Here is a 26506-nt window from a genome sequence, read left to right on the forward strand (position 1 = left end):
ACGTACGCCCACCCAGGAAAGGCCCAAGAGGAGTGGTTTCCCCCGAGGAAGTCCCAGCCCACCCAGGCAAGCGCAGAGCTCTCATGTGTACAGGCCAGTTGGGTAAGCCTGTGGTTTCCTCTCCAGGGAAGTGGGCGTAGCACTCTCATCTGCTACAAAACTCGGGCCGCAGAGCAGTAGCAGGCCTATTTATTCAACCTCCCGTCACGCTCACCGCCCCAAGTGTCCCAGTTCCAGGCCACTGAAGGACAGCGCCATGGAAGCCTCAGCCAGGTACCCGTCTGTGTTTGTGGTGGAGGGGCCACCAAGGGATGTCCCCTTTGTACCACCTGTGCCGAGGAGCCAGAAGACACGGCAGTACGGCCAACTGTTCCTGGGGATGCTGGTACTGCTAGCCCTGGCTGGCTTAGCCATCCAAGCTTATTTCCTGATCCGCTTTCGCAAGGAACTGGACCAAGCGACGGCACAGGTCATAGTTCATACCAGGGGAGTGGGAGAAAGGACCCCTGCCAGCCATGAAGGTCGCCATGGGGGTTTCTTTCTTTGTGTGTGCACGGGAGAATGAGCAGCCTTGGATGGAAGGGCCTGGAATGAGTGGCTGTGTGTGTGTGTGTGTTGTAATTATATTTGACTCTGCTTGTCACCTAAGCAGCTCTCAAGAATCAAAATACAATGATAAATAACACCTACAAGGGCCCTTGTGTGGGATGAGGCACAGTAGAGAAGGGCTTGACCCATGCCTTCCTTCCCTGTGATAACTCCATTTGGAAAGGGGTATGGGGTCGCAGTTCTTGGCACTATCCTCATCAGAGGGTGCTTGCATCCAAGGACTGCGAGGCAAATAGGTTTCGTAGGAATAATTTCTGTCGGAATATGATCATGTTAATCTTCAAGATACTAGTTTCTCTTCATCAGGTAGAAGGGAAATATAGCTGGTTCTTCACTACATCCTTGTTGCAGAGGTCTGCCACTTACGGCTCTAGAGCTAAATGTGGCACGGTATGGAACCAAATATGGATCTTTGAAAAGAAAATGAAATCTTTAAGTTACGGTATATGGACAGGTCTGTGGGATGCTATAAATGGCCTCTTCGAGATGATTTACTGAAAGGGAAATGATAGAAGTGAACAGTTGCCAAATGCAAACCATGTGCAGATTTATACCAGTGTACAAAAACAACCTCGCAGGGTGCTTCTGGATCTATTTATTACTTACAGTGAGATCTTGTCCTAAGAAAGGACTCACAACCACCAGTGTTTGGGCTAAGGAAATTTCGTGGATTATTAATGAACGTGTCCGTTACAAGTGATGTATGGCTTCAGTTATGTAACTGGGCTTTGTCATACCGGCACTTTGTTGACCTTTTGCTCTGAATTCTGACACGGTTTGTCTCTTTAATTATCAAAAGTTGTTGACTCCCCCTGCCATGTAGCTTTTCTTCCAAACAGTTCAGCTGAAGGGTTTAGAGAGAAAAGCCAGTTGTCTTTTCAATTAAGATAATGGGACTAAAAGATGGTACCTTTTAAAACTGGCCCTACTCTAGTGTCTTCTGACTTGCAGAAGTTTACTGGCACAGAGATAAAAGATGAATCTTTATCTTAACTTTGGTTTGTCCTTGCACAAGAGGGAGAACAGTGAAAAGAGGAGAAGCCAATCTCAGCCCAAGGATTTCAGACACTTCCTGGCAAGACAATGGCCATTTCCAGACGGCTTACTGGCCCCCGGAACGTCGCGCCACGTTTCGGAGAAAACGCAAAATATTGCGTTTTCTCGCGCGAGTTTTCTCCGCAACGTGGCGCGACGTTCTGGGGGCCGGTAAGCCGTCTGGAAACGGCCAATGTCTTTGGGACTCCTTTTGGCTGGAAGATGCTGAAACGTCTGAAGCGGGGAAAATTTGTCCTGCTTTCTGTACAGCTGAGAAAGCAATTCCATTTCTTTCTGTCTTATGGACACTTCCTCTGGGTAACACAGTATTATGTCCACTCCAAACAAAAAAAAATGTTGTATTGTCGAAGGCTTTCACAGCCAGAGAACGATGGTTGTTGTGGATTTTCTGAGCTGTATAGCCGTGGTCTTGCCATTGTAGTTCCTGACGTTTCTCCAGCAGCTGTGACTGGCATCTTCAGAGGTGTAGCACCAAAAGACAGAGATCTCTCAGTGTCACAAAAAAATGTTGACCGTATTGAAGATTTCACTGCATATTTTTATCTAACCAGTGAAATCTCTGGAATCTGCTCAGCAGCAAATGTCCCTAGCAAGCCAGGATCAAAGAGATTACCGGGAAAGGAAGCCTCAGGAAATGTTCCCCACGTGGAGACTTCTGTTGCAAGACAGAGTGGAAATACATGTTATGAAGTACCTGGGGACACTCAAGTGCAGGATTTTATGCATGGTCCTCAATTCACGTATAGGCTGCATTGTGCTCAGCAAACGTGGATGCCGCTTTCATGGGAGCTCCCTTGGTGTGACTGCATTTGCAAGTGAGAGTCGGGAGGGCAGAGCTCCAATTCAGCTCTGTTTTTGCAGAGGATGGACGGCTTCTTTGACTTGCCAATTTGCATTTCTTTAAGGTGTGAGAAAGTATCAAGACCTGCATTTCAATGAATGGATGAGGAAGGTGGGGGAAATGGAATTTGGCAGTTTTAAACAGAGAATTTCCTTATCAACAATATCAAATTCATGAATGTGCTCACACGGAGCAAATGGAAGTGTGACTGTCCAAATGAGTGCATGGGAAGTTGGAGGGGGGGGAGGGACGACAGACACACGTGAAATGAGGTTCACTTGAGTGTCTCCAGGTCCTTCATAATGTGTATTTCCACCCTTAGTGTACACCTGAGAGCGTAGATGCTGCTGGCATGACTTCAAGCGATGAGGATTTGAAGACCCTGAGCCCTATGTTGCCAGGAGCATCTCCTATGGCTAGGGGTTCAAATACAGCATCCTGGGAAGTTCTCCAGCACAAGACCTTTTGAAATGCATGCTGCCTTCTGCAGTTCATGCTCCTGGTTTTCCAGAAAAGTATGTAGAGGCTGATTTTTTGGTTTCCCCACCGCGGGTATGTAAAACAGGGACAAAACCCCACATGTCTGTCATACCTGCTATAGATAGGATGCTGGAGCAACGTCGTTTACTCACAAGAAGACAGGTCTAAGATTAAAAATGACCAAATACTCCTAGAACAGCAGGACTTCAGCCCCATGGTACTTTCAAGACCAACCAGATTTTCAGGGTGTAAGCTTTTGAGAGTCAGGGCTCCCTTCTTCAGATACTTCTTCAAACGCTTCTGGTTACTCCTGAGAATTGACTTTTGAATTTTCTTTCTTTAGAGAGGAGCAGAAGCGTCCCATGACCGGCTTATCCAAGGTAGGCTTGCTTTCTACTTTAACCTGAGTCTAGGAGATACAGAATCTGTCCTGGCATTCCAGGGCCTTTAGAGTCCATGCCCTCTCGTCAGATAAAACAACGGTCTAGCGTGCCAGCCGTTTTTTCCACTCTCCTATGCCAGAGCAGGCACGATGACAAGTAGCCCCTTCTGTTAAGGGGCCTTATATGGGTGAGATGGGTAGAGCTAACTGGGTGGGCCAGTGCACTGGGGAGCTCTCCTGCACTCATCCTGCAACAGAATTGAAAAGGAGCTGAGCAAGACCTCTCATGTATGTGCCTATGTGCCGTGAAATTGCAACAGACTTCTGGCAATCTCGGCAAGGGGCTTTCAAGGCCAGTGAGGGGCAGAGGTAGCTTGGCATTGCCTTCCTTGGCAGAAAATTCCTCGGTGGTTCCCCGGGCTTCCAAGATCTGATGAGATCAGGCTATACTATGCCCCCCACCCCGATAATTTCAATCAAGTTTATGCAGGAGAAATTCCCACTGACTGCATCCATGCCACGGAGAGGGGGAGAGGGTGCCACGGTGGCTTTCCATCAGGGGCACCAAAATGCCTTAGTCCCACCTGATCCTCAGGAATAACGGCCACTGGCAAAGGTGGAGGAATGGGCGGCAGTACCCCCAGCTGCACCAGACACGTGTGTGTGGGAAGAGCACAACAATCAACGACAACTCCCTGCTTGCACTAGGAGCAGTCCACTAACTAATCCCAAAGGGATTGCAGCTGCTGCAGCCGATCCCAGGGTCTGTGCGCTAGTTGCTGAACTTGATCTAGACCTCTTTGAAAACAAACTTCTGATTTAAATTTTAAATTTTAAAAGTTTATTTTAATTTTAATTTTGCAGTTTTGAAATCCTGCAGTGTCTCATCTTAACTTCCCTTGTGGGAATTCACTGCAACTCTTCCCAAAGAGTCTTGCTTTAGTCTAGCAGTTCAGTCCTTGGGTGGGTTTCTGAACAGCTAATTTCAGGTCTGGCTCCAGACTGTCTGTGGATTCCCCTCTTTCTGTGCCTGTTTCGCACCTGAAACTGAAATTCTGTGTCAAGGAAATCCAGCTTCCTGTGATAAAGCACAATTCGCTAACCCGTTATGCAAAATGAACAAAAGTAGATTTTTTTTTCTTACATTGTGTAATCTGTCTTTTATTGTTTTCTATTTTGTGTGATTTCTCCTGGCTTAGTGATAGGAAAGCACAACGTCCACCACTCCGGTGGCGGTAGGGTTGCCAGCCTCCAGGTAGTGGCTGGAGATCTCCCGGAATTACAACTGGTCTCCAGGCCATAGAGATCAATTCACCTGGAGAAAATGGCTACTTTGGGGGGTGGACTCTATGGAATTATGCCATGCCAAGGTCCTTTCCCTCCCCAAACCCCACTTTCTCCAGGTTTCTCCACGTTTCACCCCCCAGATCTCCAGGAATTTCCCAACTTGGAGCTGGCAACCCTAAGTGGCAGACTTACATTTTTGGGACCCTGAAGCTTGAACTGTTATGGGGCCCCCTTCTCAACAAGGTCCAAAGGGCTTTGCTGCCTCTGCAAGGACCTTGAGGCCCAAATGGGGGAGAACAGGGTGGTCAGGAGGGGCTATATAAGCCGTGCATCGACAAAGGATTCAGGGACCCAGCTGCCCAAATGTAGGCTATGAATAGATTCTGGTGAGCTCAGCAAGCCCGTACAGCTGGGGGTTTGGGGGTTGCAAGCCCCCAAGAAAATTTTGAAATTTGACCAATTACAGGGACATTTTGAGGTCATAAGAAATGGGTATTAGAGCATATTCTAAGGTCAATATTAAGTACTTCAACCCATTGGCTTATGATTCTGTCACTAAAATAGCCTTATTTTAATAACAAATACTTTAAAAAACTATCAATTTTGTTGACAAATTTACTCATTTTTAAAAAAGCTACTTCAGGGCCCCTCCAGGTTTCGGGGCCCTGACACTGAAGCTTCCTAGCAGAGCTGCCCCTGAACTATCCCCTCCCCCAGAAACCAGAAACTTGCTAGTTTCTGAGTTTTCAGCCAGCACTCTCAGGTTCATATTTGTAGCCCTAAGGCAGGGGTCCCCAGTGGGCGCAATTATGCCCGCTGCCACCTTTCCTAGTGCCTGCCCAGTTTTTTGGGAAAGTGGGTGGGGCCAGTGTGTGACTGAAGGTAAGCTGTGGCAGCCATTTTGTGGCATGCACACCACACTGTGTTAGAATTCCAAATGTACCTGCAGGCTCAAAAAGGTTGGGGGCCTCTGCCCTGAGGACTAGAAACTCATATTTAAAAACTGAATCTGAGACAAAGCCAAATTCTTCACCCACTGCCACATTTTCATGCTCCCAAAGAACCGCAGCATATGAACAGCACTGACAATGGTGGTTTACCACCAAAAGTTCAGTTGCAATTGAAGAGCCAGTTTGGTGTAGAAGTTAAAGAGCAGAGGGACTCAGGTTTGATTCCTCGCTCCTCCACTTGAAGCCAGCTGGGTGACCTTGGGTCAGTCACAGCTCTCTCAGAGCTCTCTCAGCCTCACCCACCTCACAGGGTGATTGTTGTGAGGATAATAATAACACACTTTGTAAACCACTCAGGGCAGACATTAAGTTGTCCTGAAGGGCGGTATATAAATCAAATGTTGTTGTTGTTATCTGTGTTGCTTGAAGATGCGTGTGGACAAGGGAGCATCTAGGAAAACTCATTGTTGTCGGATTTGCTTTAACAGATCACAAGCCTCATTCTGAAAAGCCTGGAGCTCACCTGACAGGTAAGAAAGCATCCCCGTTAAGCCCAAACCTAAGCCTGGAATCAGCACACCCATGTCTAGTTCACATTGAGGTGAGAAGCTTGAGGCCAGAACGCACATGTCCTTTACAGGACTGGGTGCTGTCCTCTGTGTAAACAATTCCACGCTTATAGAAAACTAGAAAGCCAGTCTAGAACAATTCTATTGACCCACTAGTTTTCTGTGTGAAGGAAACTTGGAAGGGAAGCATGATGCCCCTACTTCCCCCTTACACTGTTTGGAACCACGGATGCCAACAAGGACATTTTAAAATAGCGGCTTTCTCCATGTCTTAAAAATAGCGCCCCACTCACGGAACGCTGGTGGCTCCTTTAGCACCATTTCTGACAAATGGAATCATAACTGCCTGCCTCTGTTTTGGTAATGGTGACATCAGAAATTGCACAAAAGGAGCCGCCAATGTTCCGTGAGTGGGGTGTTGTTTTTAAGACATGGGAAAACAGCCTGAGTTGCCATTCCTCCAGTGGGGGCAGGGGATTTCCCACTTCCAGCCTCCTCCCCCCGCCATCACGCACCTGGCCAGAGGCAGGGGGGAGTATGCAAACTGGCCTCCCAGTGTACACTCCTGGTATGGTGTGATGACATCACTCCCAGGAGTAACATCATCGCGCAGGGCCCGGGAGTGCTCCTGGGCTTTGTGCTGGGCCAGTTTGGGGGCCGAAATTGGCCCAGTGCAAAGCCCAGATGCTCTTCTGGGGACTGCACAAAGACGTCACTCCCGAAAGTGATGCCATCATGCCGGGCCCGGAGCATGCTCGTGCAAAACATGAGCGCAAGAAGAAGATACAGATAAGTGCTGCCCCCCCCGCCCCACTCTGTTGGGAGGCTAAGGGGACCTGGCCACCCTATTTTAAAAGGTTTTCAAAAGTTTAGTCCCCGTTCTAACATTTGACGAGTCTTGTTGAGCATTCATGTCCTGACTCGCATCAGGCCCTGTGTGTCATTTCCTCGCATGTCCCCAAAATGCTCTTCTGAGGCCGTTACTGTCTTCTTCTCAGAAGCGAGAGCACTGTGTCCTCCTCCCACCAGCTTTGTCGTTAGCACGCAATTGCCCTCTCTCCAGTCATGTAAGCTTCCTCATTAAATATCTCTGTTACCATAAACAATTGGTGTCAAGGTGCTAAACCTCACTCTGCCCGGAAAAGTGAGGTTGAACTCACTGACATTGCTGAGGGCGCCCAGCAGAGCTTTAGGCAGAGATGGCCTCCGCTCCAAGTAGCTGTTCCAAAGCCCCAAACTGGTCAGGACGAAGTGCTAGCAAAATATTCTCTCTCCCCACCGCTGCTGGAGTTTCTTGATGGTGGAAGAAGAGAACGAATCTGTCTGTCATGTTGCTTCTTCCTTTCCCAGAAGCTAGCCCCTGGATTGGGAATAGGGTTACAGATCCCCTTACCCTCCTGGCGAGAGTGGGGGAGACCTTGCCCTCACCTCCTTCTTGCAGTCTTGTGACTGCATGATGACGTCACTTCCAGTGACGTCACCGTGCAGCTGCAGGGGGCACACCTGCTTCACAGCAGGCCAATTTGGGCCTCAAACAGGCTCAGTTTGGCCCGTTTGGGGCCCAAATCGGCCTGCAGCACAGCACGGGAATGTTCCCAGGATGGCATGATGACGTCAATGATGTCGCCGCACCGTCCTGGGAGCACGCCTGTGAGGGCCATTCCCCTGCCTTCCTCTGCCAGGTAAGCGGGGGCGGGGGGGCAGAAGGTGAAAGTGGGAAATCTTCCACCCCCACTGGAGGAGTGGGATCCCTATGTGGGAAAGGGCAACAGGAATACACCCCCTTTCTGAAAAATAGGTCCCAGCTGAGGCATCTCTGACATCAAGCAGCTGCGGCAAGGAGCGTGTGGAGCGATCGTGTGCTGGGCTGTTTCAAGAGCCCTGGAGGAAACTGCAAAGTGGTCCTGCTGTGCTTGGCCACAGCAATGATGGCCACAGCTGTAGTAGCCTCAGCCAACAGCCCCGGTGTCCGTTTCAGTTCCTCTGGTGAGAGCAGTAAACTCCCTGCCTTTCCCCAACCAAGTCCTGCCCTGCTTCAGACAATGCTGAAGAGGAAGGTGGCTGTGTCTTCTAGGTGCTTCCTTTACTGCGACTGGAAACGACACTCTGCAGTGGGAGTACAGACACGGCGTGTCCTTCCTCCAGGAGATGGACTACAAGGAGGGCTCCCTTATCTGCAGGAAGCCTGGACACTACTACATCTATTCCAAGGTAACCTTGGAGCACGCAAGCTGCTCAGCCGTGCAGCAGAAGAGCACGTTTGTCACCCACCGCGTTTACAAGAGGACTCCTCGGTATCCAAAGGAGATTCCGCTTCTGACCAGCATGATTCCCTACTGCAGCACTGACGTCTGGCGGAAGAACAGCTTCCTGGCTGGGACGGTGCAGCTGGAGGAGAAGGAGGAAGTCTATGTCAAGGTCTCAGAGATACAGCTGGTGAGAGTCAAGGACGGGACGTGGACATACTTCGGCACCTTCATGATTTGAAGGAGGCTCGGACTACGAGCAGACAGCAGTTTCCCAGGGAGCCACGGGAATGGCGGTGGGCCTTCACTGTAATTCTACTTTGGCAACTTGATAATTATAAGGAAGGAGAGGAGGACATTTGCTGACAGAGGGGAGAGAGGCCTGTTTACTCCTACTAAGAGGTAGGACAGGGAATGCACTTGCTGTCCATAGTGAAAAATAATATAAAATGATAGGACGTGGCTTTGGGGGAATGAGTATTCTTGCACTTTTTCTTTTCTCTTTTTCCAAAGAGCTGTGCGAGTGCTTACATGGATAAGCTCTCAAACTTTCACAAACCACAACATTCCCCCCCAAAGCAAATCATTTGTTACTTATTATGTCCACTGACAACAATCGCTCCCAAACGTGTATATCCATATGTGTTGTAGCTGTGTTGGCCGCTGTTCTAGGGGCCACCTCTGGCTTTTCCAACCTGAAAAGCCGGCCAAACCAGTTGGGTGGGATCTTGAAACAAAGGAATGAGTATAGGACCGCCTGTAAGACTGCCATCCTAAGCAGAGTTACACCCTTTTAAGCTTATTGACTTCAATGGTGTAAGTCTACTGAAGATGGCATCAGGGCTTTTTTTCAGCTGGAACGCGGCGGAACGGAGTTCCGGCACCTCTTGAAAATGGTCACATGGCCAGTGGCCCCACCCCTGATCTCCAGACAGAGGGGAGTTTAGATCGCCCTCTGTGCCAACAGTGCAGAGGGCGATCTAAACTCCCCTCTGTCTGGAGATCAGGGGGCAGGGACACCGGCCCTGTGACCATTTTCAATGAGGGCGATTTAAACTTTAAAACACTCCCTCCTTGTTCCAGCTGACCTAAAGGGATGTCATTGTGCAGTCCCAGGAATGTGCGCGCACTTTGTGCATGCGCATGTGGTACCAGGGGCACCACCTCCTGCAGGGAGTTGCCCCTTGTGCTTTCAACCCACTGAGTTCCCCCACCTCTTTTCCCAGAAAAAAAGCCCTGGATGGCATTGAAAGTCTCTGAAAAGCTACACTGGCTCTGAAATAGTGGCGCAAAGCTACACTGGCTCTGAAACAGTGGCGAAAAGCTACACTGGCTCCGGAACAGTGCCATTGACTGACCTCTTCTGGAAGAAGGCACCCTGCACAGTTCCATAACTTTTCCCTGTGTGGCTCAGTTAATGAGGCCACGGTGCTGGAGGCCATTCCTCATTTGATGAAGCTAATTTTGGACAATGAGTGCCAGTTTGTGGGATCAGCAACCAGCTCGCTAGGCAATGCCGTGTGATGAAATCTGGAGCCTAGCATGCAATTCTGCTTTCGGCACGTGTTGCTCACGCCTTATTTATTTTCTTTTATTTTTTCCTGGTATTCCAAAGACAATTGTATAGATTATATTTAGCCGTAGTTTTACACACTCGCTTCTACATGCAAGCTCATTCTATACTAGTGTCCTTGTTTTAGGACATTAAATATGACACAGAATGACAGTGATACAATATTTGGCTATGTAACAAAGTCACTGAGAGCAAATAAGGGTAATTGAAAGTGAAGGTAATCCTTCCTGGATTAGAACAGGGTGATGCCGGCCAATCAGGGATCAGGCAGTGAGTTGGATGGCATCGACCATGTGACCCAGCCAATCAGAATTGTCTATATTGATGGTGTGACTGAGGGCAACTGAAGCCAAGTGAGAGCAAGAGAGGGCAATGTAGATAAATAGGTGAACTTTTTGTAAGGGGTAATAAAAATCATCAGATTTTTGCAAAACTTTTATGAGGAGGCTGAGTCTTAATTATAGTGGTATGTTGTAAAATAAAAATATCAGTGATAAAAATGATCTGTTTACTTATGCTTTGTGTCTGTCAAAGAAATTGTCGTTCTCTATTGTCCTGGGAAGCTATTGCTTTGCTGATTAAAAGGTGGCTGTTACATTGTGCTTGAGCAAACCATATTTTCCTGCCCCCCTAGGGAGGGTTGGAAGAGCTTTTGCATCATGTTAATGGCATGATTGGGAGGTTTGCAGGCCGATCTTCTGCATGGAACAAAGCCCTGCTGTTCGATGGACATACTCCTAGGTCAGTTTATATAGGACATTAAGAAAGGATGGTTGGTACTGTGCCATGTTTCACAAGGGCCTAAATATTCCTAATATTCCTTCCTGTTTAAGACTGGCTTCACCATTTACTCTTGTGCTTCTGCTTTGCTTTCGAATGCAGACTCACACCCACCTAATTCACTGGGTTGATCTTGGAATGAGATTAGGAGACAATTGTCTCCATCCCATGCAGTTGTTGGCTGTGTGCGCACACAAATGGCATACTGTTGCAATCTAAACTCCCCTCTGTCTGGAGATCAGGAGATCAGGGGGCAGGGCCGCCGGCCATGTGGCCATTTTCAAGAGGTGCTGGAACTCCGTTCCACTGCGTTCCTGCTGAAAAAAAGCCCTGTTTATACCTAATATTGACATGTTATCTACGGGCCAAGCTACAAGTGACGAATGACACTTGAACAGCAAGTGTATTTCTCCCTGTTCACTTGCCCTCCACTCAATCCACTTGCCGTTCAAGTGTCATTCGTCATGTGTAGCTTGGCCCTACATCTGTGCTGTAACCTCTGGCTCAAATACCTGTTTTTATCAGAGGCATCAACAGAACAAAAGATGTATGTGATCGCACTGTGGTATCTCTCAAACCACTTTCAGTTTTCTAAGAAACGATTCCCCCCCCCCCACCAAGAGTTTCCTTGAATATTGAAATTATGTATTCTTTCTTTGAATGGCCGGAAGTTCTGAATATAGAATAGTGCCTCAAATGGTCATCTTTACCTAGTTTCTCTGTGCAGGGCTTTTAAAAGGGAAAATGGGGCATTGTGAAGTAGTGTGAGATTGTAATTCTTCTCCAACACACCTGTGCAGTCTGCAGTGGAGGCTGAATGACTCCTTTTACTTGTCTTATTAACAGTCACTTTTTCTAACATGAGTCAACTTTTGCCTGAAATGTTTGAGCTGTACAAATGTTCTTTTGGAACTGCCCTTTCCCCCCACCCCTAGAATTGCACATTTTGTGCCTTGATGCTTTGGAATACCGAAAATGAAAAGCAAAACAAATTTTGACTTATCAGTTGTTGGCCCACTGCTGTAATTCCCCCCTGTATATATAAAAGTGCAGTTGACAGGTACCCCAAACATGCCTTCCCACATGACATACTGGTTGGTCTTTAAAACGAAAATTGGGCATCATGAAGTAGGCAGCTCATACAGACCTCTGTCCAAATGACAGCCCCCTAAATATTAAAATCTGGGCCTCTTTGAGGTGTTTGGATTCCTGCACATGAAAAATAAATGAGGGTCATTTTAAGAGAAATGCCAAACTGGGCGGTAGTGAAAAGATAGCTGGAAATGCCACCACACTGACTCGCATCACTTCTGCTGTGCCCCACACAGGCTTCCTTTCAGCCAAACCACACCAGAAAGGACTTGCTCACATCAGAGAGAGGATTTCCTGTAGCCTGTAACACTCGACTGGAACGTACTTTAGAAAGGGGGCCGGCCAAAAGCTGCACCAGTTTCTGTAGCGTGAGCTGAGGTATTGCACCTCAGCATCCGCTTCGCTGTGAAAAAGCATTAGGAGATTACCCCAGGCCCCACTCAGCTTTGCTGGCTAAGAGTCGGCCCAAGATGGACAGAGGGGAAAGTGAGGCTGCTTCCACAATGAAGGGGTTTCCTAGTAGGAAAAACAGGAGACCTCCAAGTCAAAGTGGAACAACCATATGATCTCTTGCCCATTCCAAGCATCTGTGGCATTCCTGGGGATTTCCACTTTAAACCAGAGAAAAAAATAAACCTACTTCAATCTGGCTCAAAGGGGTGTGTGCACACTGGATAAAAAGAAGTATTTCTCTGTTTGGCGAATGGTTCAAAGGTGGAATTCACTGCAAGCGGAATCCGTGATGAACCCAAGCGTAGATGGCTTTAAAGGAAGAGAAGATAAATTAATTAAGGCCCACCAATGGCTCCTAGCTCTTAGAAACCATTGAACATATTATCATAGAGTGTCCCATCTTTAATGAGTTGAGGGCTTGTTTAGTCATCCCTCTACTTAAAAATATGGAACCACCTAATATGAGAGCACAGATTATTATCGGATACAAATGATTCTGTTACTCTTTTGGTGGCAAAATATACAGGGGCGATGGATGGATGGATGGATGGATGGATGGATGGATGGATGGATGGGGGAGGAAGAGGGGGGGGTCAGGTCATCTGTTTACTCCTTCCTGTCCTGAACTGTCCTTTGATGTGTAGATTGCTAATCTCAGTACTTCCTCCTCATGATATCCTTCTCTTCTTCACTTTGTCACCCAACTGTCTCTTCTCTCCATCTAGCACCATGGATGCAGGACTTGTCCTGCCATCCATGTGCATCCTTGATTTGATGTATTGAATTTATATCCCACCCTCCCTACAAGCAGGCTCAGTGTGGGTTACAATGTCAAAAACATCAATAATACACAAATAAAACAACAATAAAATACTATAAAATACAATATAAACAATAAAAAACAAGTCCACACAGGACCTCCAAGTCATGGCTTCCAGAACAGAAAGTTACAGGAAGAGCTTGAAGGGCTGTCATATAGGGGATGGCGGGGAGTTTTTTCCATTGCCCCAGAAGGTAAGACCAGAACCAATGGGTTGAAAAGAATTTTTGACTAAACATTAAGAAGAACTTCCTGACAGTTAGAGTGGTCCCTCAGTGGAACAGGCTTCCTCGGGAGGGGGTGGGCTCTTCTTCTTTGTAGGTTTTTAAGCAGAGGCTAGATGGCCACCTGACAGCAATGTTGATTCTGTGGACCTGGGCAGATCATGAGAGGGAGGGCAGGAAGGGTTACCTCAGCGCTTAGTTCTTGTGGCCCCTTCTTAGATGCTCAATCGCCACCTTTCCCCAGGCCAGTTTGGCTAAGGATCCTGATAGTGTTTTGCCATCTTCTGGGCATGAAGCAATGGTCACTGGGAGTGTGGGGGGAAGGGGAGGTAATTGTGAATTTCCTGCATTGTTCAAGGGGTTGGACTAGATGACCCTGGAGGCACCTTCCAACCCTATGATTCTATGACAGGAAATATTTCATAGCACAGTTAGCTTTGGGAGTTCCCTACAAGAGAACATAGCCTTGGCCACATCGTGAAGCTCAAATAGCTTTAGAGAAGGACCCTATTCAGAGAGAGGTCAGTCAGCTTTGGTAAATCACAGAAGCTTAAAGGGTCTTGGGAACCCACTGGCAGATGGACCTTGGGTCTGACCTGGCATACCCCTGGTATTCTGACAATTCAGTTCTGCCCTCCTCAAGAACAAGTCTCTCTTTTCTTCCAGTAATAAATGCTAGACTAGATAAGTAGATTGGAATCTTTCTCACCTCTTTCCTATCAGAGTATGGAGTTCCAATAATAAAGAACTCTTATTTCTTTTCTATACCTAAGCTATGTGTAAGTTTGTTATTTTCTCTCACACATTCACACCAGCTCCCATGCTCCAACCGCCCATCATGTTTTCTCTGTGATTCGGGCTGCTCTACTACCTTCCTACTGGTTTATGGTGGTCCAGTTGTTTTGTTTCTTTTTTTATAATCTATTTTTTATTTTTAAAGCAGATAAAGGAGTACAAAAAAGGGGGAAAGGGGAACAAAGATTTAAAAAGAAAAGATTACAGAACTGTGCATTACAAGGGCTATCAGAGTATAAAAATCATATAATATTTAAAAAATATGGGTTTTTTTCCAGATAAACAGCATATACAAAATTCAAACATACAAATATATGTTTTGATAGGTTTTGGGCCCAGCTTTAATAATTGTCGTGTTTTGCCACGTAAATATTTTATGCATTTTATTTTTGCGAATTAATGTTGGATTTTATGTTTGCTATGGTTTAAAATGCAGGCCTCTAAAAGAAGGGCTCTGACCTGGATAGTCCAGGCGAGCGTGATCTCGTCAGATCTCAGAAGCTAAGCAGGGTTGGCCTTGGTTAGTACTTGGATGGGAGACCTTCAACAAAGACCAGGGCTGCAAAGGCAGGCCATGGCAAACCACCTCTGATAGCCTCTTGCCACGAAAACCCCACCAGGGGTCGCCATAAGTCAGGTATGACTTGACGGCACTCTCCACCACCCAAAAGAAAAAGGAGGCAGGGCTGGATGGGTGAGAAAAGCGTGCTGTGATTGGATGGTAGCTGTACCCTAAAGAGTGGAGTGAATTGTGGGTTTTAGAGAGTGCAGAAGGAAAGAGTGATGGACAAGAGATTGGTTCCGCCTCCTGACCAATCACATTCACAAGGAATGCAGCTATGGAGCAGAGAGTGGAACTGTCAACCGAAACATGGTTAGGAGGTTTTCTGGGCTAGTCAGGGGAGCCCACTTGGGGTTTAGCGACTGATTTTGACAAACAGGAGTTTGGGTGCTGTTCTCTGAAAAACAGTTTAAAAGTGTCAAGTGGTTTGATTACTGTGGTGCTAATTTATGTAACTCTTAAATTTATTTAACTCTTATGTAACACCCCTAGATCCAGCTGGTGTCAGGTCTTGCCAGGTACTTCTCCCAAATGCTTTACTGCATCACTGCAGTGTATGAGTTGAAAATGTTTATTTAGAGTAAATACCAGTTTCAAGATACTATAACAAAGGAATTGACTGGAATGCCTAAAGGTGGGAAAGTCAGATCAGTTATAGGTCAGTGTCTCCTCCCTACCGTAGGATGAAGAGAAAGTTAGGAGTTTTGGCGCGCATCACCTGGGAAGAAGGGAGGGAGGAGAAGAGGAGCTCAGTTCAGTCTCTGTAGAAACTCCAAGGTCACATTTTCAGGCTTCTGCAGGAACTGGTAACCAAAACACCATGCCTGGAAGATAAGCAGTGAGCAACAGGGCTACACAACTCTGGTTCCCTCTGCACTCACTCAGAGGCACTGAAGTAAAACACATATGAGGCATGATACATGGCAGATAGGCTGAAAGCCTATCTGACAGCTGGCTGAATTGGGAAGAAGTTACAATACACTGTTAACACTGAAATAAACCTGTTTTGTTGTTGTTGTGTACCTCAAGCCTACTGTATGGTTCCTGCACGCCTATAATCCCCTCATAATAGGCCATAATAGACCCTGAATCCATGCATTACCAGCATTGAGGACTAGAAGACTAAGCAGTCCCAAAGGCCTCAAGTATAAAATAAGTAAAGTAAATAAGTAAAAAGACAACAACCATAACAAGATAAAGGCTTGGATCAGGACTCACGAAAGCTCATATACCCCGCCACTAATTTTGTTAGTCTTATAGGTGCTACTGGACTCTTGCTCTCAGAAAGACGATATTCTGTCTATTTTAGTTATTCGGTCTAGTTAAGTCAATCCATGTGGATGTCTGAGAGCGGAACTACAAGTGACAAAAGGCACAGGTTGGACACTTGTCAGCTTCCCTCAAGTTTTGATGGGAAATGTAGGCAGCTTGGTGGAATGTTGGACAAGTGACAGTTGAAAAGTCCATTGGACAGCAGTCGGAGAGCCAAGCTGCAAGACCAGGACGCCTACATTTCCCATCAAAACTTGAGGGAAGCTGACAAGTGTCCAACCTGTGCCTTTTGTCACTTGTAGTTCCGCTCTCAGTGTTCTCCTTTGTGGATGAACACAGCTTAAGTGTTCCGTTTGCCAGTACTTCTTTTGCCACCAACGAGAGAGGTTCTTCCTAGCTTCTTCTCTTTACTGTATTATTTACAAAGAACAAATGGTATTTGCAAATCCAAATCACTCTTATGCGTGTAACAGACCAATACTGGAATTCCAGAAAAATTGAAATATTTCTTTGATTATGTAGCTCAAAGTTAAGAAAAATTAAGAGCAGTAAATATGGAAATAGATTAATTATAAAATAGAGACTTTAAAATGTTGAATATAAAATAGATGACTGATTAAAGAGTATTGATATGAAATTTTAGCTATAAGCAGGGGTTATTTCGTAGAAAAAGAGCTGCAGGAACTCATTAGCATCACTCATTAGCATATGGCACGCCCCTTGACCAGGCCGAAATGGCGGGATTCGCTGCTGCCAGAGGGGGGAGTGTTCCCCCACCTGGCAGTAGCCTGATCAGGGCCATTTTGGCCCCGATCCAGGCTGAAAGGGGCCCAAAATGGCTCAAAAAGGCCATTTTGGGCAGGTTTTGGCCTGGATCAGGCCCCAAATGGCCCAGATCGGGTTGGTGATGCACAGGGAAAGGGCTCCCCACCAGGCACCGACCCAATCCTGGTGGTTTTGGCCCTAATCCTGGTCGAAATGGGCGCCAAATGGCCAAAAATGGCCATTTGGGGCCCATTTGGGCCGGGATCAGGGCTGAAACAGCCCAGACCAAGTAAGTGCCATTCAGGGGAGGGTTCTCTCTCCCAGCACCAACCCGATCCCAGCCATTCCGGCCCTGATCCCAGTGGAAAAGGGGGCCAAAATGGTCAAAAATTGCCATTTTGGGCCCAGATCAGGACTGAAATGGACAGAACTGGGTCGGTGCTGGGCGGGGGAAGCTTCCCCCACCTGGCACCAACCTGATCCAGATGGTTTTGGGCCTGATCCTAGCCGAAACGGGCCAAAAACGGGCAAAAACAGCTGTTTTGGGCCCATTTTGGCCCGGATCAGGGCCTAAACGGCCGGGATCAGGTTGGTGCCTGGCAGGGGAGCATTCTCCCACCTGGCACCGATCCAGGCCATTTCAGCCCCTATCTGGGCTGTTTCAGCCCCAATCGAGGCCTAAACGGCCCAAAATTTTTCAAAGTCCGGTAGGCAGGGCCACCTGACTGTTGGGGGAACTACCAGAATGGAGTTCCAGTGTGTTTCTCCTCCAAATGAGCCCTGGATAAAAGGAGAGGGAGAGGAGAAACATTCCATCAGTTAGTTATGTTGCCACACATTCTACATATACTTTTCTGTTGTAGTTCAAATTTAATATTTTGTATACATTTCTATGCATTTTTTTTTGCTATTTGTATTTTTCTTTTCAAATAAACATTAAAAAAAGCAAATTCAAATCACTCTTTGTATGTTACTTTGGATGTCGCAAAAGATTTCATAACGTCCTCGCAGACTTTATCGCACTGGGTAGTGAGCCATTAGACTCTGTTATGATAAGGCTTGGGTTCCATCAAACTTCTCCCCACTTATTGTTCCACCTGTGGAAAGCTACGTACAAGAGTAAGTGTCAGGCTCTCCATTAGTGAGGTTGGAGCCCAAGCATCAGCTACCTCTCGCCTGGTCCCTTTTAAAGAGGCAGAGAGAAAGCAAGACATGGGTGTGTGTGTGTGTGTGTTGGACTGAGGTCCCTTCTCTCCCTAAACTCCACCCTCCCTAGGCTCCACCCCCAATCTTTGGGAATTTCCCAACCCAGAATCAGCAACCCTATTCCCCAGGCAGCCTCTCTAGACGTGATACTTGTCAATCAATATATCTAATTCTCAACCAAGTCCAATCTGAGGATACTTAAATCTAAGGATTGGAGCCATGAATGAACAAGACAGATCTTTATACAAACCTGAAAGAAGCCCCAGGTTTGCAAAAAAAATCTGAAATCTTTTTTTTAATTTAAAAAATTTGAAATCTATTTTTAAAATTAAAAAAATAATGAAACAATAACAGAAGCAGTTCCCGTAGCTTTAAGAAACAAATGCCCTGGATGGCTGTTGCTAGGCAACCACAGCACTATTGCCAGCTTTCCAGCTTTGGTTTCTGTCAGTAAAAGGCAGGGGGATGGGGCAGGCCCCATCAGGGCCAGACCCAGCAGCAACCACTTGATGATGTGATACAATGCAAGTTTCATTATTCACCCAGCCACCCCACAAAGGCTAATGTGATATAGTCTCCATTGTGGAAAAATATGAGGTATGGAGTAACCAAATAATAAATAATGAAGTAAATAAATAATATACATTGCAAAAGATAAAAGGTATGTGTTAGTGACTCCCAACCCTTGCAGCAAGAAATCCAAGCTCTCTTGAGTAATTGGGTCTTTATTGAGATATCACAGGCTTCTCAATACATATGTCCATAGGTTACACAGAAGCGATTAAAGGCGTCTGGCTGTACACAGGTCTCTTGTTAAGAATGACGCAGTGAGCACAGGATACATTATATCAACCCGTTCACATGTTCCCCCACCTCTCTGGCTCTCCCAGCCGAACACAATCAGTAGTGGGATGGAAGGAGCTGTCCCAAGGCCGCTGCGGTGAGCCATCCGAGATAAGAGCTCTCCTGTCTCGGAATCTGGAAGGCAACAAGGGAAGCAGGTGCAAGAGGCTATTGCAACATACCATAAGCTAAATAACAATATGGAGGGACAGTGGGCAACAGACCTGACAGTATATGGGGGTAGGTAGAAAGGAGCGAAGAAAAGGGGGAAAGGTGGGGATACGGAGGTTGCGAGGAGGAAAAGAGGAAAGAATGTGGGGACGGGGGAAGCAAGGTGCCCCATACTGGTCCTTGTGGGTTACACACCATGCAACTGGGCCTGGCAGCCAGCACTGCCCAACTCAGCCATAGGTTTCCCAGACAGAGGGTGCTGGGTGGTGGTGGTAGGAAAAGCTGAAGATGGGGAACAGTTAAAGGTAGATTGGCTGGTGGCTAAGAAGGAGAGAAGGAGGACGAAAAAGGAAAGAGGCTGTGGGAGCTTTCGGGAAGAAAAACACGAAATACTGGGGAAGGGGAAACAAGTCATTGTGGGTCCTCTGCTTGTATTTCCTAGCATTCTGATCAAAAATACAATGAACTTGCAGCAGAGCTGGATCCAGGCATGATGGAGAGGGACATTATTGGATAGCGTGCTATTGTGGCACTGTAGCCATCATTTGCAGGTGGACTGGCTTGTCCACACAGAAAACCCCAGTTGTGATTGATTGCTAAGCACATCAAGAGCACAATATCCAACCATACATCCAAGGATGCCTTTCACAGTAGTGACCCGGTGGGACCCCTCAATAGCAGCTGGGCCCATGCACAATTGAAAGGGGTGGCTGGTATGTTTCCTGCCCTCTCTCTTGTGGTCACACCCCAATGGTGATTACTGTAGAACAGGTGACAATGTAGGGATGTTACTGAATTTCATGACAACTCTGGTTTGATTTGAAAGTTCAAGTTTCTTTTATGGTTTCTCCACTTTCAGAATGAAACTGTACTTCCCCCAGCTGTAACGCTTTCAGCTTTAAAAACAGCTGCATTGCAAGTCGGATGGTCTCAGAGTAGTTGTTGCCCCATTCAAACCTGAACTGACATTTAAACAAATGTTAGGTGGGGAGAAAAGAGTACAGAACGGGGGTGCGGGGAGAGATGCTCAAACAGTGTTAATTAGGGGTCATTTCGTAGAAAAAGAGCTGGAGGAACTCATTAGCATAACTCATTAGCATATGCCACACCCCTTGCCATCACCGGAAGTGTGTCATTAGCATAATTGATTTGCATATGCCACACCCCTGAAATCACCTATTCTGGCTGTTTTGGACCCAAAATGGCAAAAGGGGGCTGAAAATGGCCGAAATGGGCCCCAAATGGCTGAGAGTCAGGTGGGCGGGGCCACCTGTCATGTGACCTCTTTGGGGAACTGCCGGAACTGCATTCCGGCGCATTCCCCCTCAAATTGAGCCCTGGTATTAACAATAACAAAACAATATACTGAGGGCCAAGCTACACATGACGAAAGACACTTGCCTGGCAAGTGGATTGAGTGGAGAGCAAGTGAACAGGGAGAAATACACTTGCCATTCAAGTGTCATTTGTCACTTGTAGCTTGGCCCTGAGTAACCCTGAATGCAGCATTAGGGGGAAAACGTCTCCTTAATCGTTGGGTTCTCCTCACAAACTCCTGAAAAGTTTACGTGTTTTCTCAGGATGAGGCCAAATAGAAAATGTCCTAGCAGAGTCAAAGTTGAGGCAATATGTTAGAAGTGGTCCCCTTTTTTTACAGGCTCTAGGGAACAAGTTTCCCTCACTAAAGGAGATGCCCCATCTATAAAAGTCCGACTGGATTGGGGGAACTCTGTTGATGTGATTTATCTGGATTTCAGTAAAGCTTTTGATAAGGTCCCCCATGACATTCTGATGGACAAACTGGAAGACTGTGGACTGGACTATAGGACAGTTCAGTGGATAGGGAACTGGTTAGAGGACCGCACTCAAAGAGTGGTGGTTAACGGCGTTTCATCAGATTGGAGGGAGGTGTCCAGTGGGGTGCCGCAGGGCTTGGTTTTGGGCCTGGTACTTTTCAATATTTTTATCAATGATCTGGATGAAGGAGTGGAAGGGCTGCTCATTAAATTTGCTGATGATACCAAATTGGGACAAGTGGCAAACACCCAAGAAGATAGAATTAAAATTCAACAAGACCTGAATACTCTGAAGAAGTGGGCAGCTGTGAATAGGATGCAATTCAACAAAGACAAGTGCACAGTATTACATCTGGGCCACAAAAATAGGAAGCACAAATACTGGATGGGGGATACACTTCTGGGCAGTAGTATATGTGAAAGGGATCTTGGGGTAAGAGTGGACCGTAAACTAAATATGAGCAGTCAGTGTGATGCGGTGGCAAGAAAGGCTAATTCAGTCTTGGGTTGTATCAAAGGGGCCATAACGTCAAAATAGCAGGAGGTCATAGCCCCTCTCTATACTGCCTTGGTCAGGCCGCACATGGAGTATTGTGTGCAGTTCTGGAGGCCTCACTTCAAAAAGGATGCAGACAAAATCAAGAGGGTGCAGAGGAGAGCGACGAGGATGATCAGGGGTTTGGAGACTGAGCCCTACGAGGAAAGGCTGAGGGCCTTGGGAATGTTTAGTTTGGAGAAGAGGAGAATGACGGGGGACATGATTGCTCTCTTTAAGTATTTGAAAGGCTGTCATTTGGAGGAGGGCAGGGAGCTGTTCCAGTTGGCAGCAGACGGTAGGACCCAAAACAATGGGCTTAAATTACATGTACAAAGGTATCAGCTGGATATTAGGAAGAACTTTTTCATGGTCAGAGTAGTTCAAAAGTGGAATCAGCTGCCTAGGGAGGTGGTGAGCTCCCCTTCACTGACAGTTTTCAAGAAGAGGCTGGATGAATATTTGTCAGGAATGTTTTAGGCTGATCCTGCACTGGGCAGGGGGTTGGACTAGATGGTCTGTATGGCCCCTTCTAACTCTGTGATTCTATGACACTAGAAGGTGGCCAGCCATTCTTTTGCCAGCCACCTTTCTTAACTGGTCCATGGTTTACTTTGCATGTCCTCTGAAAAACCCTCAGCTCATCCTCTCACAGGATCTCTGCTTTGTCTCCTCCCTTAAAGTCCACTGTCAAGCAACCAGAACCTCTAGAGAAATCACCTTCCAATAGATGGCAGTATTTCTAAGCTAGTGCCCACTACACACGGGAAAGCAGACTAGAGGTGTGCACCAGAAAAAATTCTGTTTCAGTTCTGAATTCAGGGTTTCTGAATGAACTATATACCGTTATTTGTTTTTTCCGTTTGGGGTGTTGCTGGCTTGGATCGAATCCATTCGGTTTTTTCGTTATTACGAGTTTCGGCCCCGTACTTTGCGATGAGGGCTTCCACCTCCTCGGGACAGCTATTTTTGCAATTAATTACACCAAAATGGCACAGAACAGCCCTCCCTCTAAACCATCTATTCATTGTGTTTTTTCTCGTTACAGTACTCACACAACAGACCCTGAAAAAGGCGAGTGTCAGTGGGTGCACATTACAGTGGGAAACTGGCTAGCAAAGGGGTACCAGGACAGCAGTGGTGGCATTAAAAATAATCCTTCCTTATGTTCACTTTTTCTCTTTTTCTATAGTGTCAATAAATAAGAGACAAATCCTTCCTTTGACTCTCAGTGTTCCACTGCAAAATGGGGTGTTCTCACATTAACCTCTGCCAGTCTCCATCGCCCAAGTGCAGGCAGGCAGCATGATTGTCTGAATTGCGCCCCCCCCCCTCAACAGACCTGTGTTTTTTCCCATAAGTTTTCCTTTTGCTATGGGCAGACAGGATCGTTTTTGAAAGGGTAGAGTAGCCGATGGCTCTCAGAGGGCTTAAGCTTGATGCAGAGAATTTGGTGTAGTGGTTAAGAGTAGTGGGACTCTAATCTGGAGAACTGGGTTTGATTCCTCGGTCCTCCACCTGAAGCCGGCTGGGTGTCCTTGGGTCAGTCACAGATCTCTCAGAGCTCTCTTTCGGTCACCATATTCCATCCTCTCTTTAGACAAGCCCTGTCCATCTAATACAAAAAGAGTCCAGTAGCACCTTTAAGACTAACCAATTTTATTGTAGCATAAACTTTCGAGAACCACAGTTCTCTTCGTCAGATGCATGGAGGGCAGAAAGAAACTGGTCAAATCTAGAGGAGGAGAGGGGAGGGGAGGAGGAGAGGAGGGATGTAAGCAACTCCTTTGATATGGAGATGCAAACAGCTCCTTTTGATGTGGGGATCAGTTTGCTTGTGTAAAGGTTCAAAGGAGTTTGCCGTGTTAGTCTGTAGTCGCAAAATCAAAAAAGAGTCCAGCAGCACCACCAAGACCATACAATTCCACTGCAGCACAAGCCTTCGATAACCACAGCCCTCCCCGCCAGATGCATCTGACAAAGACAACTGTAGTCCTCGAAAGCCCACTAATACAGACTCCAAAAAGTTTATATTAGTATCACTCTACATCACTCTCAACTAGGGAAGCCAAATCTGGGTTTGGAAATTCCTGGAGATTTCAGGGCTGGCATCTGAGGAGCAACTCTACTACTGACAGTGCCCTAACTTATCACTTTTATACTTATGGTGGGTTTCCATAAACTATTCACCTTCCCCCTTATTTATTTTATTCAACTTATACCCCACCCTTCCCACAAGCAGGCTCAGGACGGCTTCCAACAAATATACTGTTAAAATACAATAAAAACCTTATTAACACATTAAAATTCAGGCACCATCAGACAGATCGACTACTGCCCTGGCGCCACCATGATGTAACTCAAGGGCGGCTGCAAAAAGGGAGTGTGACGGTCAGAGGGGGATAAAAAGCTGGCCCCTAGTCAAAGGCTCGGTGGAACATCTGCGTCTTGCAGGCCCGCAAGGTCCAGATCTCCATTGGGAGAGTGTTCCACCAGGCCGGGGCCAGGGCAGAAAAAGCCCTGGTCCTAGTTGAAGCCGGATGAATGTCCCTCGGGGCGGGGACCACCAGAAGCTGCTTATCCGCAGAACGCAAGGCTCTGCAGGGGACATAATGGGAGAGGCGGTCCCATAGGTATGCAGGTCCCAGTCTGTGGAAGGCTTTAAATACTAAGACCAGTACCTTGAACTGGATCCGGACTCAACCGGGAGCCAGTGCAGCTGGCACAACACAGGGCAGATATGTGCCTTAAACGGTGTTCCCATAAGAATCCATGCCGCTGCATTCTGGACCAGCTCTAACTTCTGAGTCAAGATCACAGGCAGCCCAGCGTAAAGTGGGTTGCAGTAGTCTAGTCTAGAGGTGACAGTTGCACGGATTACCGAAGCTAGGTCCCAGGGCGAGAGATAGGGCACCAATTGCCTGACCTGCCGAAGATGAAAAAATGCAGACACACAGAAACTATATGGGTTTCTACATATACAGGAGATTTCCCAGGTATGAAGAAGACGTGTGAATTTGTATATTAACCCAAAGAGAAGCAAAAATGGTCCTATTAGAACTGAATAGGACCCAGGAGGCACAAAAGGGTGAGAGATTGAAATCAGCCTGCTGAAGCCCCTGAGAGTTTGGAAAATTCTTGTCAGGTCTTGCCAGGTTAATGCCCAAGCACTTCACTGCATCACTCAGGTGTACGAGTTAAAGTTACTTTATTAAAGAAGAATACCAGTATCAAGATAGTCAGACAGGATCATTGGCTAAAGTGACGCAAGGTAGCAAAGCAAGGTTAACTCTAGGGCAAGGGCCCCGCCCCCATCGGGAAAGAAAGACCATTAGGATTTTGGTGCGCTGAGCCAGGGAGCCAGGAGAGAGAGGGAGGAGGGAAAGGATGAGCTCTGCTCAGTCTCTAATGAGGTTGGTGCGGTCTTGGCTGGAACTTCAAGGCCACATTCCCAGGCCGGCCTGGAAATGGTAACCAAAACACCTGCAAGGTAAGCAGCTAGCAACCAGTCAGCAAAACAGGTTCCCTCTGCATGTTCTCAGAGGTACACTACACACTGCAGCAAGAAATTCATAACACATGGCAGATATGCTGGAGGTGTATCTGACAATTCTGAAGGAAAGGGAAGGATATCCACATTTTACACACACACACACAGTTCCAACAGGCTCTCTGCCTGTCACTACATCTGTAAATAAATTATACAGATATAAATTATATAGCAATAGTGACATCTAAGGGCTGGGCAGAGGACAGCAGGCCTCATTGGGCGACTGCTGCCGTGAAAAGCAAGGAGCTGTCGATTCTTGATTTATGGCTGCCAGTACAGCCCTGGAGCCTCCTGCCTTTGGCAGCTGCTCAGCCTAGACAACGGTCTCACTCACAAGCACGCGGCACTAAGGAGGGCTCAGCCCGTCTCCCCACGGCTCCTGGGAGCTCCTCCCACAGGCACAGGTGCCACGCCAGAGAGGAGAACTTACAACAGAAGAGAGTTATGAAACGAGTAACCAAAATAGATAGAGAAACCCTCCGCAACTAACTAGAAATGTTAATCAAACTGAGATAGCAATAACTCAATAAACCAAAGTTTAAGAAAGACAAATTGAAATTATAATCTCATAAATTCAAATCTCATACAAGTGTTACACAGCACCATCCTATCAATATTTCATAAAGTGACACGTGCCTTAATGAAAATAATATAATACAGAATAGATAGGAAATATCTGAAATATGTAATCTCAGATTTGATAATTACATATTTGAGTAATCTTAGTCTGTAGTAGCAAAATAGCAAAGAGTCCAGTAGCACCTTTAAGACTAACCAACGTTACTGTAGCATAAGCTTTCAAGATCCACAGTTCTCTTCGTCAGATCTGACAAAGAGAACTGTGGTTCTCAAAAGCTTATGCTACAGTAAAGTTGGTTATTTATTTATTTATTTTATTCGATTTATACCCTGCCCTCCCCACAAATGGGCTCAGTCTTAAAGGTGCGACTGGACTCTTTGCTATTTCCCTTTAACAAGGCACTGATCAACATCTTCAAATAACTTCTGCAATAAATACATTGATCTTTGTTCATTAAAGTGAATAAAATATAAATACTGGATTCTGTCAGAATCAAGATAGGCTACCATGTCTGAGTGGTGGTGGAGAGTGCCCTCAAGTCACAATTGACTTATGGCGACCCCTGGTGGGGTTTTTCATGGCTAGAGCATGGTATCTATTATTACCAAAGGGCAAGCATAGTCTCCCTTATTCCCTATGGGCAAGCGTGGTCCCAATTATTCCCTGTGGGCAAGTGTACTGGTGGAGAGTGCTGTCAAGTCACAGCTGACTTATGGCAACCCCTGGTGGGGTTTTCATGGCAAGTGACTAACAGAGGTGGTTTGCCATTGCCTGCCTCTGCAATCCTGGTCTTTGTCAGAGGTCTCCCATCCAATCACTAACCAAGGCCGACCCTGCTTAGCTCCTGAGATCTAACGGGATCAGGCTCACCTGGGCCATCCAAGTCAGGGTACCATGTCTGAGTACTCAGACTCTTAAGTAAAGTTTCACATAGAAACATACATTCAAATTTAAGTTTCGAAATTTCCACTACGCTCTAGTAACTTAACAGTGTGGAACTGGCCAAGTTTTGCTTGCACAGAGGTTGGCACTTGAAGGGGAAAATGACAAACTTTCCTTTCCAGGTGGA

The 26506-nt window shown here is 46.6% G+C and overlaps 1 protein-coding gene across 1 annotated transcript; it reads left to right on the top strand.

Moving 5' to 3' along the window:
• Window positions 1-256: 256 nt before the first annotated feature.
• Window positions 257-9301, top strand: TNFSF14 (TNF superfamily member 14). Its single transcript, XM_055003870.1, has 4 exons — window positions 257-469; window positions 3330-3366; window positions 6094-6135; window positions 8249-9301. Exons 1-4 carry the CDS (start codon window positions 257-259, stop codon window positions 8659-8661), a joined length of 705 nt encoding a protein of 234 aa, XP_054859845.1. The 3' UTR covers window positions 8662-9301.
• Window positions 9302-26506: the final 17205 nt, after the last annotated feature.

This window comes from Eublepharis macularius, chromosome 19 (genome assembly GCF_028583425.1).
Source record: "Eublepharis macularius isolate TG4126 chromosome 19, MPM_Emac_v1.0, whole genome shotgun sequence".
Lineage (NCBI taxonomy): Eukaryota > Metazoa > Chordata > Lepidosauria > Squamata > Eublepharidae > Eublepharis > Eublepharis macularius.